General features: G+C 52.0%; 1 protein-coding gene across 3 annotated transcripts; it reads left to right on the top strand.

Moving 5' to 3' along the window:
- Positions 1-3,540: 3,540 nt before the first annotated feature.
- Grb7 (growth factor receptor bound protein 7) lies at positions 3,541-12,614 on the top strand. Of its 3 annotated transcripts, none has more exons than XM_074045862.1 (15): positions 3,541-4,143; positions 7,774-7,930; positions 8,029-8,179; positions 8,347-8,503; positions 8,630-8,751; positions 8,843-8,920; positions 9,133-9,270; positions 10,036-10,146; positions 10,375-10,473; positions 10,680-10,760; positions 10,864-10,980; positions 11,144-11,204; positions 11,302-11,389; positions 11,494-11,587; positions 12,114-12,614. In XM_074045862.1, exons 2-15 carry the CDS (start codon positions 7,779-7,781, stop codon positions 12,258-12,260), a joined length of 1,596 nt encoding a protein of 531 aa, XP_073901963.1. In that variant the 5' UTR covers positions 3,541-4,143; positions 7,774-7,778; the 3' UTR covers positions 12,261-12,614. The 3 variants fall into 3 exon arrangements, with proteins under 3 accessions (XP_073901963.1, XP_020031068.1, XP_073901962.1); XM_020175479.2 differs by having other exon boundaries at positions 3,544-4,038; XM_074045861.1 differs by lacking the exon at positions 3,541-4,143 and adding an exon at positions 4,210-4,304.
- Positions 12,615-13,478: the final 864 nt, after the last annotated feature.

Raw genomic sequence — 13,478 nt, 5'->3', positions numbered from 1 at the left:
CATTAGACCCTATCTAAAAAAGAATAATAATAATAACTTAAAAGCGAGAAGGGTTGGAAGTGTGGCTCAAGTGGTAGAGCACTTGTCTAGCACACTCAAGACCCTGAGTTCAAATGCCAGTACTGCCAAAAGAAAGAAATTATCAGTGTTTTTCAAAGTGGCTGAACCATTTTACATTAGCAACACAATATATAAGAATTTGTTTCTCCGTATCATCACAGTACTTTTCTATCTCTTTGATGACTGTTCCAGTGGGCATGCGGTGGCATATTCTTAGGGTTTTTAATTTTCATTTCTGTAATCACTAATGATGTTGAGCATCAGTTCATGTAGTTATTAGCCATTCATATGTATGACTTGAGACATTCAAATCTTTTGCCCATTTTTAATTTTCTCTTTATTTTTAATTGATTAATTAATTAGTTAATTTTTGGACTGGGGTTTGAATTCAGGGCCTACATCTTGAGCTACTCCACCAGCCCTTTTTTGTGATAGGAGTTTTCAAGATACGGTCTTGGGAACTATTTGCCTGGGCTGGCTTTGAACCACGGTCCTCCTGATCTCTACCACCTTGAGTAGCTAGCATTACAGGTGTGAGCCACTGGTGCCTGACTTTCTTTATTATTGGTGTATGAGTTCTTTATACATTCTGATACAGAATCCTTAATGAGATAGATAACATGTAAATATTTTCTCCCAGTCTTTGGTTAGCTGGGGTTTTTTTTGTTGTTGTTTTGTTTTGTTTTGTTTGTCTAGTGTTGGGGATTGAACTTAGGGTCCTATTCATGCTAGACAAATGCTGTGTACCACTGAGCTACATCTCCTGTTCCCCCCCCCCTTTTTTTTTTCCCATTAATGGTGTTCTTTGAAGTGAAATTTTTAAAATTTTGGTGAAGTCTAATTTACCATTTTTTTTTCTGGCAGGCATGCTTTTGCTATATTTAAGTTCCTTGCTTAACCCAAGGTTACAAAGATTTTCTCCCACTTAATTTACTTGTTTTCTATTTAACTTTTTTTCTCTTTTCCTTATGTTTTTGTAAAAAATGTTTTTCTGTGATCTTATCTAGAAGTTTTATAGCTTCACCTCTTACATTTAGGTGTGATTTATTTAGAGTTAACTTTTGTGTATCATGTACATTAAGGGTCTCAATTCACTTTTTTGGCATGTGAGTATTCAATTGTCACAGCACCATTCTTTTAAAAACCTATCTTTTACAGTCAGGTGTGTGTGGTACACACATGTAGTCCCAGAAACTTGGAAAGCTGTGACAGAAGAGTCCCTTGAGTTCAAGACCATCCTAGGAACATATCAAGATTGTCTCAAAAAATTTGGGCAGGCAGAGTGACTCAAGTGGCAGAGTGCCTGCCTAGCAAGTGTGAGCCCCTGAGTTCAAACCTCAGTACAAAACAAAACAAAACACCCAGTACTACAAAAAAAAAAAAAAAAAAAAAAAGATTGTCTCAGAAAGAAAAAGAACAAAAAAAAAAGAATATTCTTTCCCTCATCAAATTGTCTTGGCACCTTCATCAAAAATCTATTGAGCAGAGTGGGCTGGTGGAGTGGCTCATGTGGTAAAGCGCCTGCCTAGCAAGTGTGAAGCCCTGAGTTCAAACTCCAGTACCACCAAGAAAAAAAAACAAAATCAAAAACCAAAAAACAACTCTTGAGCAGAAAGGAAAATGTTTATATTTAGATTCTCCATTACAGCTCCACTGATTTATACAGACACTCCCAACTTATGATAGTTATTTTTTATGATTTTCTGACTTTACAATGGCATGAATGCAATAAGGATTCAAAAGAAAGTGGACTCGGATGCTTGGTAGGCTAGGTGTACTAAGTGCATTTTCTACTTAAGATATGTTCTACTTGTGATGGGTTTATCAATCCATAACCGTATCAGCAGTCAAGGAGCATCTGTAAACCTATTCTTTTTTGTTGTTTCTTTTAGATTAAAGAAAAATCAGATACATGTGCTGAGTAGGGCACTCACTCAAGTGGTAGAGTTCTTGCCTAGCATATGGAAAGCCCTGGGTTCAATCCCCAGGACTGAAAAAAAAAAAAAAAGTTCAGGCACAATTTATACACAGTAAAATTTATCTTTTCTGTGAGTCCTGAAAAACATACAGAGCTATGCATTCACACCATGGCAAAGACAGAATGGCTCTGGACCTCCCACAAGGCCCTGTATCCCTACTGCCAACCTTCTTCTCCCCAGCCTAGAGATCTGCTTTCTCTCCTTAAGGTTACAGTTCCACTCCCTCCGGAAAACTATAGACATGGAGTTCTACAGCACTAGGCTCTGTGAGTCTGGCTTCCCCCTCCAGCCCAGCCTTAAACATCCTGGGGAGTCTTTCCACAGTGTAAACCTGCCCACTGCTCTGTGCCCCTGCTGAACAGATGGAACCTCTGCCCACCACTCCTGTCAGGCTGGCTAAACAGGAAGGATAGCTCTCAAACCCGGTTTGCAGAACAGCCACCTGAGGGCTTGTCAATACCACACATTCCTGGGTCTGAGTACCTGGAGAGTAGCCCAAGGATCTGTTTTTCACCAAAGCCTAAGAGACTTGGAGGCAGGGGAGTCCCAGGCCCTTCTTGGGACACCTTTTTGACACCTACCTAAGCGGTGTAGCTTCTTCCCAGCCCCCCACCCCCATTCTGTGTCCATTCCTACCATTGTCTTGTCCTCCATTGTCCCCCATTGTCTTGTCCTCACTGCAGCCAGCTTCTCTTCTCACTTGTCACTTCTGGAGAGAGGTGACTCCCTAGCTCCCTGGGTAAGTCACACTCTCAGCATAGCTGTCACCCGTCATTTCTTATTTGTGTGTATCTTTGATTAATGTGGTTGGTCTCCCGACTGTGCTACATGAGGCTAAGGGCGGGTCTGTTTTTGTTGCTTACCTCTGTATGGCCAGTAAAGGGACTGACATATGCTAGGTACTTAAATGGTTGAACATATGAATGAGTGATTTGCCTCTTCTGCCTTTGCCCAAGCTGCTTCATGACCCAGGGGACCTCGCCCCTCCCCTACCTCTTCACTTGACCCACTCATACTGGTTTTTCAAGGAAAACTCAGTTTTGGAGAAAGTTGGGGCTGAAGTCACTCCTCTGGGCTCCCCCAGGGCAACCCTCTTATCACCCTATGGATTGTTTGTTTTCTCAACTGTCACCCACATGAAGATGGGAGGTGGCCGCTGCCTTTGATCTCGGCCTCCCAGCCCCTCTTCCGGCTCCCCGGTGTTTGCCGAGGGCTGGACCCGAAAGCTAGAGTTACTGCTTTATCTGGAGTCCCCTTCGCTAGGGCCCAAGCTTTCCCCAGATCGCCGTGGCCAGTCCCCCGCTGCGCGACCCTACCTAACCCCTTCAATTTGAAAAGGTGAAGGTGAGAGTCTGGGCTTTGCCCAGAAGAGAGGGCATACCCTGGGTGCCTCTGAGGGGCCAGAGCGCAGCTGAGTGGCCCGACTGGGACAGGAGGTCGAGGAACAGGACAGGTTGCTGGTCACCCTCTTTCGCAGAGCGCCCTTTGTCCTAGGGGGTGGGACCCAAAGCTGCAGACGGGCCCCCTCGCTTCGCCAATGACCTGACCAGCCTCTGGGACAGTGGGCGTGGCCGTTTCCCCTTATCATCCAGCCTGCAAACCCTCCCTCCCAGGTAGTCTGGACTCTTGATCTTCGCTCTCCAGGCTCTTAAATTCGACTGTCTTCCCCGCCTCTCCCCAGGCACCTGCTGCCGGGCTTGGAAAGGAAAAAACAATCCTAGTCGGCACCGAGTCAGGAGTCTCCGCCCCTCCTCCTTTGCTTCCTCCTCCCGGCCACCTCCTCAGGCCCCGCCCCCACCTGCCCAAGATAATTTTAGTTTCTTTGGGCCTGGAATCTGGACACGCAGGGCTCCCTCCTCCTCCACCGACTTCCACGTCCAGAGTCGGGACACCCTCCTGCCACCTGTAGAGAGGCGGGAGTGGATTTGAATTCAAGTCTAGGTATCTGGGGTCAGGCTTTGGTCCCTGTGTCCTGCTACTCCGGCTGAGGCTCCTCCAGGTAAGCCGACTGAGCCTTGTCTCTAGACGACAACCTGCTCCTACCCCCAGCAGCACCAGGGCCCCAGGCTGTGCCCACCTCGGGCCGAGCTGGCTGGCTGCCCAGGTGGGTGAACAGGCGGCGGTCAGGCTCTCCCCCTTTCCTTCCCCACTCAGTGATGTCAGGCCAGGGGCGGGGGCAAAGCGAGGGGACAGGTAGTTAAGGGCCTGGCGTCTCCCTCCTTAAACCGGTGGCCCCAGGCAGGTGTACCGACGCCCAGGGTCCAGGTAAGGACCAAGAGGGCACTTCGTCTTAGGGGAAGAGTGCGGGATAGGTCTGGGGTCAATAAGGAAAAGAAAGATTCGGACGCTTGCTGTTTCTCTGGAGGCCTTACTCTCTCTTTGCCTCCCATCCCCCATCCTGCCCCTTCCTCACCTTCTGCCCCCGACCTCCCTTGTTCGCACTCCTTTCCTGGCCTTCACATCTTCTCTTTCCCATCCTACCCAAAACGCCCCACCCCCAACACTCAAATTAGTTGATGGTGATGGGGAGTAGGGTCTCCGTCCTATCGCTTGGCTTTCCCGCTGAAACTAGTCCTTCTCAGAGAGAAAGGGCTAGCAGGGGTCGGGATACCCTCACTCCCTTGCTATGCGCAATTTACTCCAATTTGGGGTTCCGCAAGACTCCGCGGGCGGGGTGGGGGGCGTCCTCCAGTTTGGAGGGCAGTAATGGAGAGGGATTCCCTAAACCGCTGAAGCTCCCGGCGGGAACACTATCCCGCCCTCATCAGCACGTAGTGCCCAGGTGAGCCAAGGAATCCCTTCTGGCTTCAGAATGAAGTGGGAAAGGTCAGCTGGAGGGGTGGCTGTTGGGAGGGTCTGCAGTGCTGTGGGGCCTGGAGAAAGTGTGTGGTGGGAAAAGGGGATCCCCGCTGGGAAAAGACCCAGATCTGAGTCTGGGGCTCCTAGGCGGGTTAGAGACCCAGAACACACCTGCAGGCGAGGAGGAGGTGCCCCCAACCCCTTTGTCCGCAGGAATGCCCTCTGGGTTAGCCTGGCCTGGACTCTGCTCTCCTGTCTCCCCCCAATATCCTGCCGTGTGTGTGTGTGTGTGTGTGTGTGTGTGTGTGTGTGTGTGTGTGTGTGTGGTGTGTTATTTGTGTGTGTGTGTGTGTGGTGTGTTATTTGTGTGTGTGTGTGTGTGTGTGTGTGTGTGTGTGGTGTGTTATTTGTGTGTGTGTGTGTGTGTGTGTGGTGTGTTATTTGTGAGGACCTCCCGGAGGGGAAAATAATGATTAACTTCACAGGCGACACTCTAGCATTCTTCCCAAATTAAACTTTAAAAGAGCTGTACACCCTCCCTTCCTCCCCCATTGGGTGTTTTTCCCTGAATGAGGGAATAGGTGGGACCTCCAGGTCACCTAGGGGTTTCCCACCTCCTCACCTGGGCCCCCACACCCCCAAAGGTTAAGATCCTCCCGTGATGGGGCCAGGTCTGGATTACTGGGCCAGACCCAGACCTCCCTGCACTTAGGCCCCCAGCCTAGTCCTCTGCTCTGCCAACCCCTTCCCCCCACTGGAAAGCATGGAAGGTGGCCTTGTTTTCTGTTGGCCCCAAACATTGGGCCTAGCCACCCGCCCTTGGGGCCAGCCAGGTGGGGCAAGATTCAGGAAGTAAACAAGGCTGCTGGGAGGGTAGGAAGGAGGGTGGGGCTGGAGCTGCTGAGACAGGAGAGGTAGGCTGGGAAGCCAGGTTTGAAGTTGAAGTGTTGAGGGGACAAAATGATTTGGGGAGGTGGCAATTTCTCCAACAGAAGTTTTGCTAAGGCCCAGATTGAAAGCTTCAGATCTCTTGGAAGAGGGGCTTCCAGGACCAGAGCCAGGACTCCCTTGTCCTGCCTCAATTCTTTGAGCCTGACTGCTCCACTCTTCTCCAGGCTGGGTGGAGGAAGCTGAAGGTGAACCTCAGTCTGGAGTCAACCCCCCACCACACACCCCATTCCCCCACCCTTGTCAGTCTTTAATTTGACTCAAATCCATTTCTTCCCCTTCCAAACACTGCCCTTCCCACTGTTGAGTCCTCCCTGAAATGAGGGGTTAGATGAGGTGGGGTTGGGGGTGTTCTGACTCCATTCCTGCCCCTATCTGTGGTACACCTTAGGTCAGGACACAGGAGAGTATGTTAAGGAGGAAACCTCTCCCTGGGGTGATGGGGTCAGATGCATCCTGGGTCCTAGGGGTGGCTACAGCAGAATGAGACTGGTAGGCTTCAGACCAGGGTTAAGGATCTCTGGTGCTGCTTGCGGGGAGGGGGTCAACTCCACTCCAGATCCAGGCCAGGCATTGCCTCTGTCCCTGAGTGAGTGGGCTACCTGGCTAGGTGGTGGCCTGGGACTGGAGGTGGGCAGATTGCAGGTCCCACCTGGACTGGAGGCAGGCCAAGGGTGGGGAAGAGGGGATGATGTCAGAGGAGCCTCAGGCTGCATCCTCCTCCCCATTCTGCTCCTTCCCTGCCACCCCTCCTTCCTCCCAGGTTACCCATGGGTTGGGGAGTTGCAGGTGGAGGGCAAAGGCACGGTTGTTTGTGTTTCTCTTAAGCCAGGAAGTATGGATGAGTCAAAGTTGAATAGAGAGCCTACGGCACAGTTGTCCTGCCCTACCCTGACTCATCTGTCCCCCAAATCCCCTCATGCCCTCATGGAAGGGTCAAATACCTGCTGCATTCTAGGTGTTTGTGGGGGCAATCTCAGGTGCCCCAGGTGCCCTCATAGCCCTGGCTCAGTGTCTGGAGAGCAGGGGGCTAGGGTTAGCACAGTTTTTTCAGTCTCATCAGGTCTCAGCTCAGCCCAGTGGGTCTGCTTACTTCCAGCAGAGGAGGGCCAGTTCTGTCTCTAAGTCCAGTGAGCATCTTTACCCTTTCTCTCCTGTCCTTACTTGTTCTGGGTGTCTGCATCTGTGGGTGCTAAGACATAGGTGAGCCTCTGGCACAACCTGGGGGTAGATACCCTCAGACTAGGGGGTGGATAAGACAGATGCACAGTAATTGATGTTAAGGCCCCATCACAATGCTGACAAGGAGTCATTTGGTCTGAATGTGGCAAACCCAGGAAGGTTTCTCAGAGGCAGTGGCTAGCTATAGCACTGGCCTTCAGGAAAGAGCTGAGCAGGATGAATGAAGGGCCTAAGGGGCATACAAGGTTCCTTGGGCAAGAGTTCCAGATTAGGCCTTCCCTTTCCATTACAGTTGAGCCTGCCCTCCTGGTTCCTGTCCTTTGCCACCTCCCTCTCCCCTTCTGTACATCATTCATCACTTGACCAAGCATTGCCACACAGGCTTGGCAACTGTGTCTGGCAACAAAGTGCTGGAAAAACATGGGGCAGAGCCCAGTGGAGTGAGCACCCCACTCCTTTGCCATGAGCCCAGATAGTCTGTGGACACAGAGTTTGTGGCTGCAGCCAGGCCTGTGGTTGGGACCCTTTCAGCTCATCCTGAGCAGCTTTGGCTGGAAGAAGAGCACTGAATTTGGAGTTCAAGTAGCAGGTTCACCTGCTGTCTTCTCAGGGTCTGTGTCCCTTTTGTAAAATTAGTTCATCCTATCCTCTGAGAGCTCTGGGAAAATCCAGTTAGAGGGGGGCATTGTCAGCTCTGAGGTGTACCCTGAGAACTATGGGAGATGAGCAGGTCTGGGTCCTCTTGGCCCCTCTCCCCAGGACCAGGGCACCGAGTGACTGCATCAAACCCCCTCTTCTTCCTCAGATGTCATGGAGCTGGATCTGTCTCTGCCTCATCTTAGCAGCTCCCCAGAGGACCTGTGCCCAGCTCCTGGGACTCCTCCTGGGACTCCCCCACCTCCCGATGCCCCCCTTCCCCTGGAAGTGAAAAGATCCCAGCCTCTGCCCATCCCAGCCAGCAGGTACAATGGGGTGATGGGGCTGAGGAGAGGCTGGTGGGGGAGGCAAACCCTGCCTGACATACAGCTACTTCCCTTCCTTTGCCCCTGGCCTCCCATAGGAGACTTCGAGAAGAGGAGCTTCAGGCAACCTCCCTGCCTTCCATCCCCAACCCCTTCCCTGAGCTCTGCAGTCCTCCTTCTCAGACTCCCATTCTTGGGGGATCCTCCAGTGCAAGGGGGCTACTCCCTCGAGACTCTGACCGCCTCCATGTGAGTTATTCTGGGAAAGGCAGGGATGGGGTGCTCTGACTCTGGGTGGATATAGCACCTTTTGGGATGGGGGCATCTTAGCCAGGGTTTCTTCGGGTACAACAATGAAGGGAACTAGGAAAGAATCTTTGCCCTGCCCCAAGTCACCTGCAATTCCTGGGGTGCAGGTTGTAAAGGTGTACAGCGAGGACGGGGCCTGCCGGTCTGTGGAAGTGGCAGCAGGCACCACAGCTCACCATGTGTGTGAAATGCTGGTGCAGCGGGCTCATGCCCTGAGTGACGAGAGCTGGGGACTGGTGGAGTGCCACCCCCATCTAGCACTGGGTGAGTCAGAGTGCAGAGAGCTGCGTGCAACAGGAGGCAATGTGTCACATTTTGGGCCAGGTGTATGGCTCATCCAGGAGGTCTGGTTAATCTCCACTAACCCCTACTTTTTGCCCTTGACCTCAGAGCGGGGTTTGGAGGACCATGAGTTTGTGGTGGAAGTACAGGCAGCCTGGCCTGTTGGTGGAGACAGCCGCTTTGTCTTCCGGAAAAACTTTGCCAAGTATGAACTCTTCAAGAGCTCCCCAGTGAGTGTATAGGAGGGGGATCTGGGCTCCAGGACATCTTCATCCCAGCCTGGATCCTTGAGCCCTGATCGCTCACCCTTTTCTTCCCCAGCACTCCCTGTTCCCAGAAAAGATGGTTTCTAGCTGTCTTGATGCACACACAGGCGTATCCCATGAAGACCTCATCCAGGTGAGGAGATTCGCCCACTTCACTTTGTGTTCACAACTCCCCAGAATTGGCCAGTGCTTTTCCACCTGGAAGCCTGGTGCCTGTCCCTTGTGTGACTGTGCACAGATACTTGCCAGGCCCGAGCATCAGTTTCTTGTCTGTCACATGGGGACAGCCAGGTCAGGGAGGGAGGAGGACAGGCCCCTCACTCTCACTCTTGTTCCCTACTTAAGAACTTCCTGAATGCTGGCAGCTTCCCAGAGATCCAGGGCTTCCTGCAGCTGCGGGGCTCAGGCCGCAAGCTTTGGAAACGCTTCTTCTGCTTCCTGCGCCGCTCCGGCCTCTATTACTCTACCAAGGGCACCTCCAAGGTGAGTTCTTGACATTGCCATCCCTAGCCCCTCAAGTATGCCTTCCTCTTGGAATTCCTAAAGCTACCTTCTTAGACCCCCCACTTCTCCAAGATGTTTCTTACCCTCTTACACACCTCCCCCCTCCAAAATGCTCCTCCTTTTCCTACAGGGCTGGCTGCCTCTAGTTCATGCTTCCTCCCCATTCTTTCTTACCTAGCTTACCTCTTCCAGGAGGTAGCAGTAGAAAAGACAGGTAACCTGATTTCAAGTTAGGTTATACTTTTCTTTTTTTAATGGTACAGGGATTTGAACTCAAGGCCTTGCACTTGCTAAGCAGGCACTCTACCACTTGAGCCATGCTTTCAGCTCTTTTTGCTTTGGGTTAATTTTTAGATAGGGTCTCCCCCCCACCCCCGGGCTGGTCTAGGACCTCAATCCTCCTATCTGGGCCTCCTGCATGGCTGGTTTTACAGGCACATACCACCACACCTGGCTGAATTGTTTTTGCACTGGCTGGCTTCAAACCACAATCCTCCTGATCTCCGCCTCTTGGGTAGCTGGAATTCGTAGGCGTGTTGCTTGGCCCCACTAAGCTATACTTCTAGGCAGGCGCTCTACCACTTGAGCTATGCCCCCAGCCCAAGTTAGGCTGTATTTCCCTTTGTTGTTCTGACCTTGGGTACTTCCCTGACCCTCTCTGGTCCTGAAATCTTACCTGGCTTGGGACAGTCATAGGGAGACAGGATCTACCTGTACCAAGTCCTACTTCCTTGTGCTGCTCAGGATCCAAGACATTTACAGTACGTGGCAGACGTGAATGAATCCAATGTGTACGTGGTGACCCAGGGCCGCAAGCTGTATGGGATGCCCACAGATTTCGGTTTCTGTGTCAAGGTGACAACTCTTTCCTGGTCTGATCTGGTTTGGCCTGGCCAGAGGGAGGATGGGAGCTGCTTAGGCCCCAAGATCCTACCTGGGGCTTCTGAGTTCCATTGTGGGTACCCAGACTCCTGTCCCTGCACTTTGCATGATTCTGTGGGTCCTGCTCTGCCCCATGGAGACCAGGCACAGACATCTGGTCCTAAGTGCAGACATGAGACCAGCCCATTTCCTCTCCTTCAGCCTAACAAGCTGCGAAATGGCCACAAGGGCCTTCATATCTTCTGCAGTGAGGATGAACAGAGTCGCACCTGCTGGTTGGCTGCCTTCCGCCTCTTTAAGGTGAGGTCCTGGGAGTGGCACGGGGCTGATCCTGCCTAAAGGGTTTCCAGCAGAGGGAAGAGACCCCAGAGTCTTTGTTCCAACTTCAGGAAGCCCCATTCAAGGGTAAAAACAGCCCTGCTCTTGGGGAGTCCTGGTCTGAGGACTTCACAGCCTTGCTCCCAGGCCCTCTTGACCTCAGATCCTCTTTCTTTCTCCAATCCCAGTATGGGGTGCAGCTGTATAAGAATTATCAGCAGGCTCAATCTCGACACCTGCGCCCGTCCTATTTGGGCTCCCCGCCCTTGGTGAGTGTCCACAGGGGCATAGGGAGGGAGTGGGCACCCAGGCTCTGGTCCAGGGCAGCTGTTCTGAGCCCTTCCCTGCCCATTCCGTCCCCTCTCTCTCCAGAGGAGTGTCTCAGATAATACATTGGTGGCCATGGACTTTTCCGGCCACGCTGGGCGTGTCATTGAGAACCCACGAGAAGCTCTGAGTGCAGCACTGGAGGAGGCTCAGGCCTGGAGGGTGAGGGGCCTGCGACCATCTCTTGTCTGCTGGGACCCCTCTCTGTGGGTTTTTGTGGAATGGGAGGGAGAAAGAGAAGAACCCAGGGAAGGCCCCCAGCTAGGGGGTGCCAGGCAACACTCCCTACAATACCCTGACTCCTGTGTCCCTCACTGCTCTGCAGAAGAAGACAAACCACCGCCTCAGCCTGCCTACCCCGTGCTCGGGCACGAGCCTCAGTGCAGGTTGGTGATGACAGAGCCCCTGGGTGGCTTCTCTGAGCATGCCTGATGGGGTGATGGTCTCCTTCTCTGATGACATCCCATCTCTTACCCCACTCAGCCATCCATCGCACACAACCCTGGTTCCATGGACGAATCTCCCGGGAGGAGAGCCAGCGGCTCATCGGACAGCAGGGCCTGGTGGATGGGTAAACTGTTGGGCTGAGCTGGGTGGGCAGCAGACTGGTGATTAGAGAGACCCTGGGACAAGGTGGCCATGCATTCTTGGTAATACTCCCTGATTTCCACAAAGCCTGTTCCTGGTCCGGGAGAGCCAGCGGAACCCCCAGGGTTTTGTCCTGTCCTTGTGCCACCTGCAGAAAGTCAAGCACTATCTCATCCTACCGGTGAGTGACCCCTTCTTCCCCAGGAGTCCCTGAACTCCAGTAGCAGGGGACACAGGATTCCCAAGTAGCCTGTCCTCCTCATCAGCGTCCTCCTCCCGCAAGAAGCTCCCTGGCCCTGAGTGAGTCTCCTTTTTCCTTGCATACCAAATGGAGACTTCAGCCAGGTGTGGTGGCTCATGCCTATAACACTAGCTACTTGGGAGGTGGTGATCAGGATCGAGGTTTGGGCAAAAAAAGTTAGTGAGACCCCATCTCAACAAAAAAGCTGAACCTCAAAGCTGGGTGTGATATGCATGCCTGTGGTCCTAGCTACTCAGGAGTCAGAAACAGAAGTTCCAGCCTGGGCAAAACTTAGCAAGAGTATCTCAAAACCCAAATAAAAGCAAAAAGACTAGGGGTATGGCTCAAGTGATAGAGCACAAAAAAAAAAAAAGAAAAAAGAAATGGGGACCTCAGTTCTGGCCCAGGGGCAGCTCCTCCTCAGCCTCATCCCCTCCTGACCCTCTGCCCTCTGGTCACACCCCAGAGCGAGGATGAGGGCTGCCTTTACTTCAGCATGGACGACGGCCAGACCCGCTTCACAGACCTGCTCCAGCTCGTGGAGTTCCATCAGCTGAACCGTGGCATCCTACCCTGCCTGCTGCGCCACTGCTGCACCCGTGTGGCCCTCTGAGGCCACCTGAACCGTCTCAGCTGGTGGCAGGCTGCCCAGCACTCCTCTGTTCAGTGGACTGGGAGGGTGCAGTGGGGACGGTATGATGTACGATCCAGGGGCTTTCCCACTCCAGTTTTATCCTTTGCCCCTCTGCCTCCCTCAGCAGAGACACCCCCCACCCTGACCATCTTCATCCCTATCCCCAGGGGAAGGACTTGGGGGCCCTCTTGCCTTGTGGCGCTCCTGGGCAGGGCATTATGAGAGAGATGGGGCAGCCCAGGTGGTCTCCTGCCCCACACTTTGTACAGACTGAGAGGCCAGTTGATCTGCTCTGTTTTATACTAGTGACAATAAAGATTATTTTTTGATACACCCATGAGTTCCATCTGGCATGATCTGGCTAGCTAGTGTCAAGAGGACCAGGAGAGGTAAACACTAGTGAAGCCCTTGGTGTATGTGTCAGATGGACCCAAGCCATGTCCTGGCTGGCCTAGATGTGTCTTGAGGGCAGATCATCTGAGAGCCTCTGGTGCCCAGAATGGGTGCCTGATAAATGCTAGCTGAGTGAACAGGTGACAAGAGACTGTCATTCCAGTGAGATTTCCTAACAGAGCCTAGACATGAAAAGGCAACTCTAACAGAGCCTGGGAACTGGAGATGAGGCAACAGGTAACACCTTTGTTCTCAGTAAGTCCTTGCAAACACACAAAGCTGTTCATTTACACTATGGCCAAGACAGCAGCCATGATCTCCCACAAGTCCCAGAGTGCCCCCTACTACCAACCCTGTCCTCTCCAACCCAAGATCTGCTTTCTTAAAGTTACAGTTCCATGCCCACCCTCCACCCCCCCCCCCCCCCCGCACTCCAAAAGCCATAGACATGGCCTTCTATAGCATTCGGCTTGTGAGCCTGGCTTCCCTCTCCATCCCAGCCTTAAACATCTGTGATCTTTCCAGTGCTCAACCAGTCTGTGTGTTTGACTGAGACTTTTATACTTTGAGCTCTTCCTAATGGGAACTTATAATGGGTGTATCTGACTGTAAACATTGAATCTCCTGCTTGAATCACAAAAACAGACCCTACTTCCAAAATGTGACCCCCCCCAACCAAGTATTATTTTTGCTCAAAACAAAACAAAGCACCAAACATGAATCCGAATCCTTGGATCCAATCACTAGTTTATCAAAAATACAAGGAACAGAGGAACATGAGAAGTGACACATGGGAACACAATT

This window comes from Castor canadensis, chromosome 11 (genome assembly GCF_047511655.1).
Source record: "Castor canadensis chromosome 11, mCasCan1.hap1v2, whole genome shotgun sequence".
Taxonomy (NCBI): domain Eukaryota; kingdom Metazoa; phylum Chordata; class Mammalia; order Rodentia; family Castoridae; genus Castor; species Castor canadensis.
The sequence above is the reverse complement of the archived record's forward strand: the minus strand, read 5'-3'. Positions and strand labels throughout refer to the sequence as shown.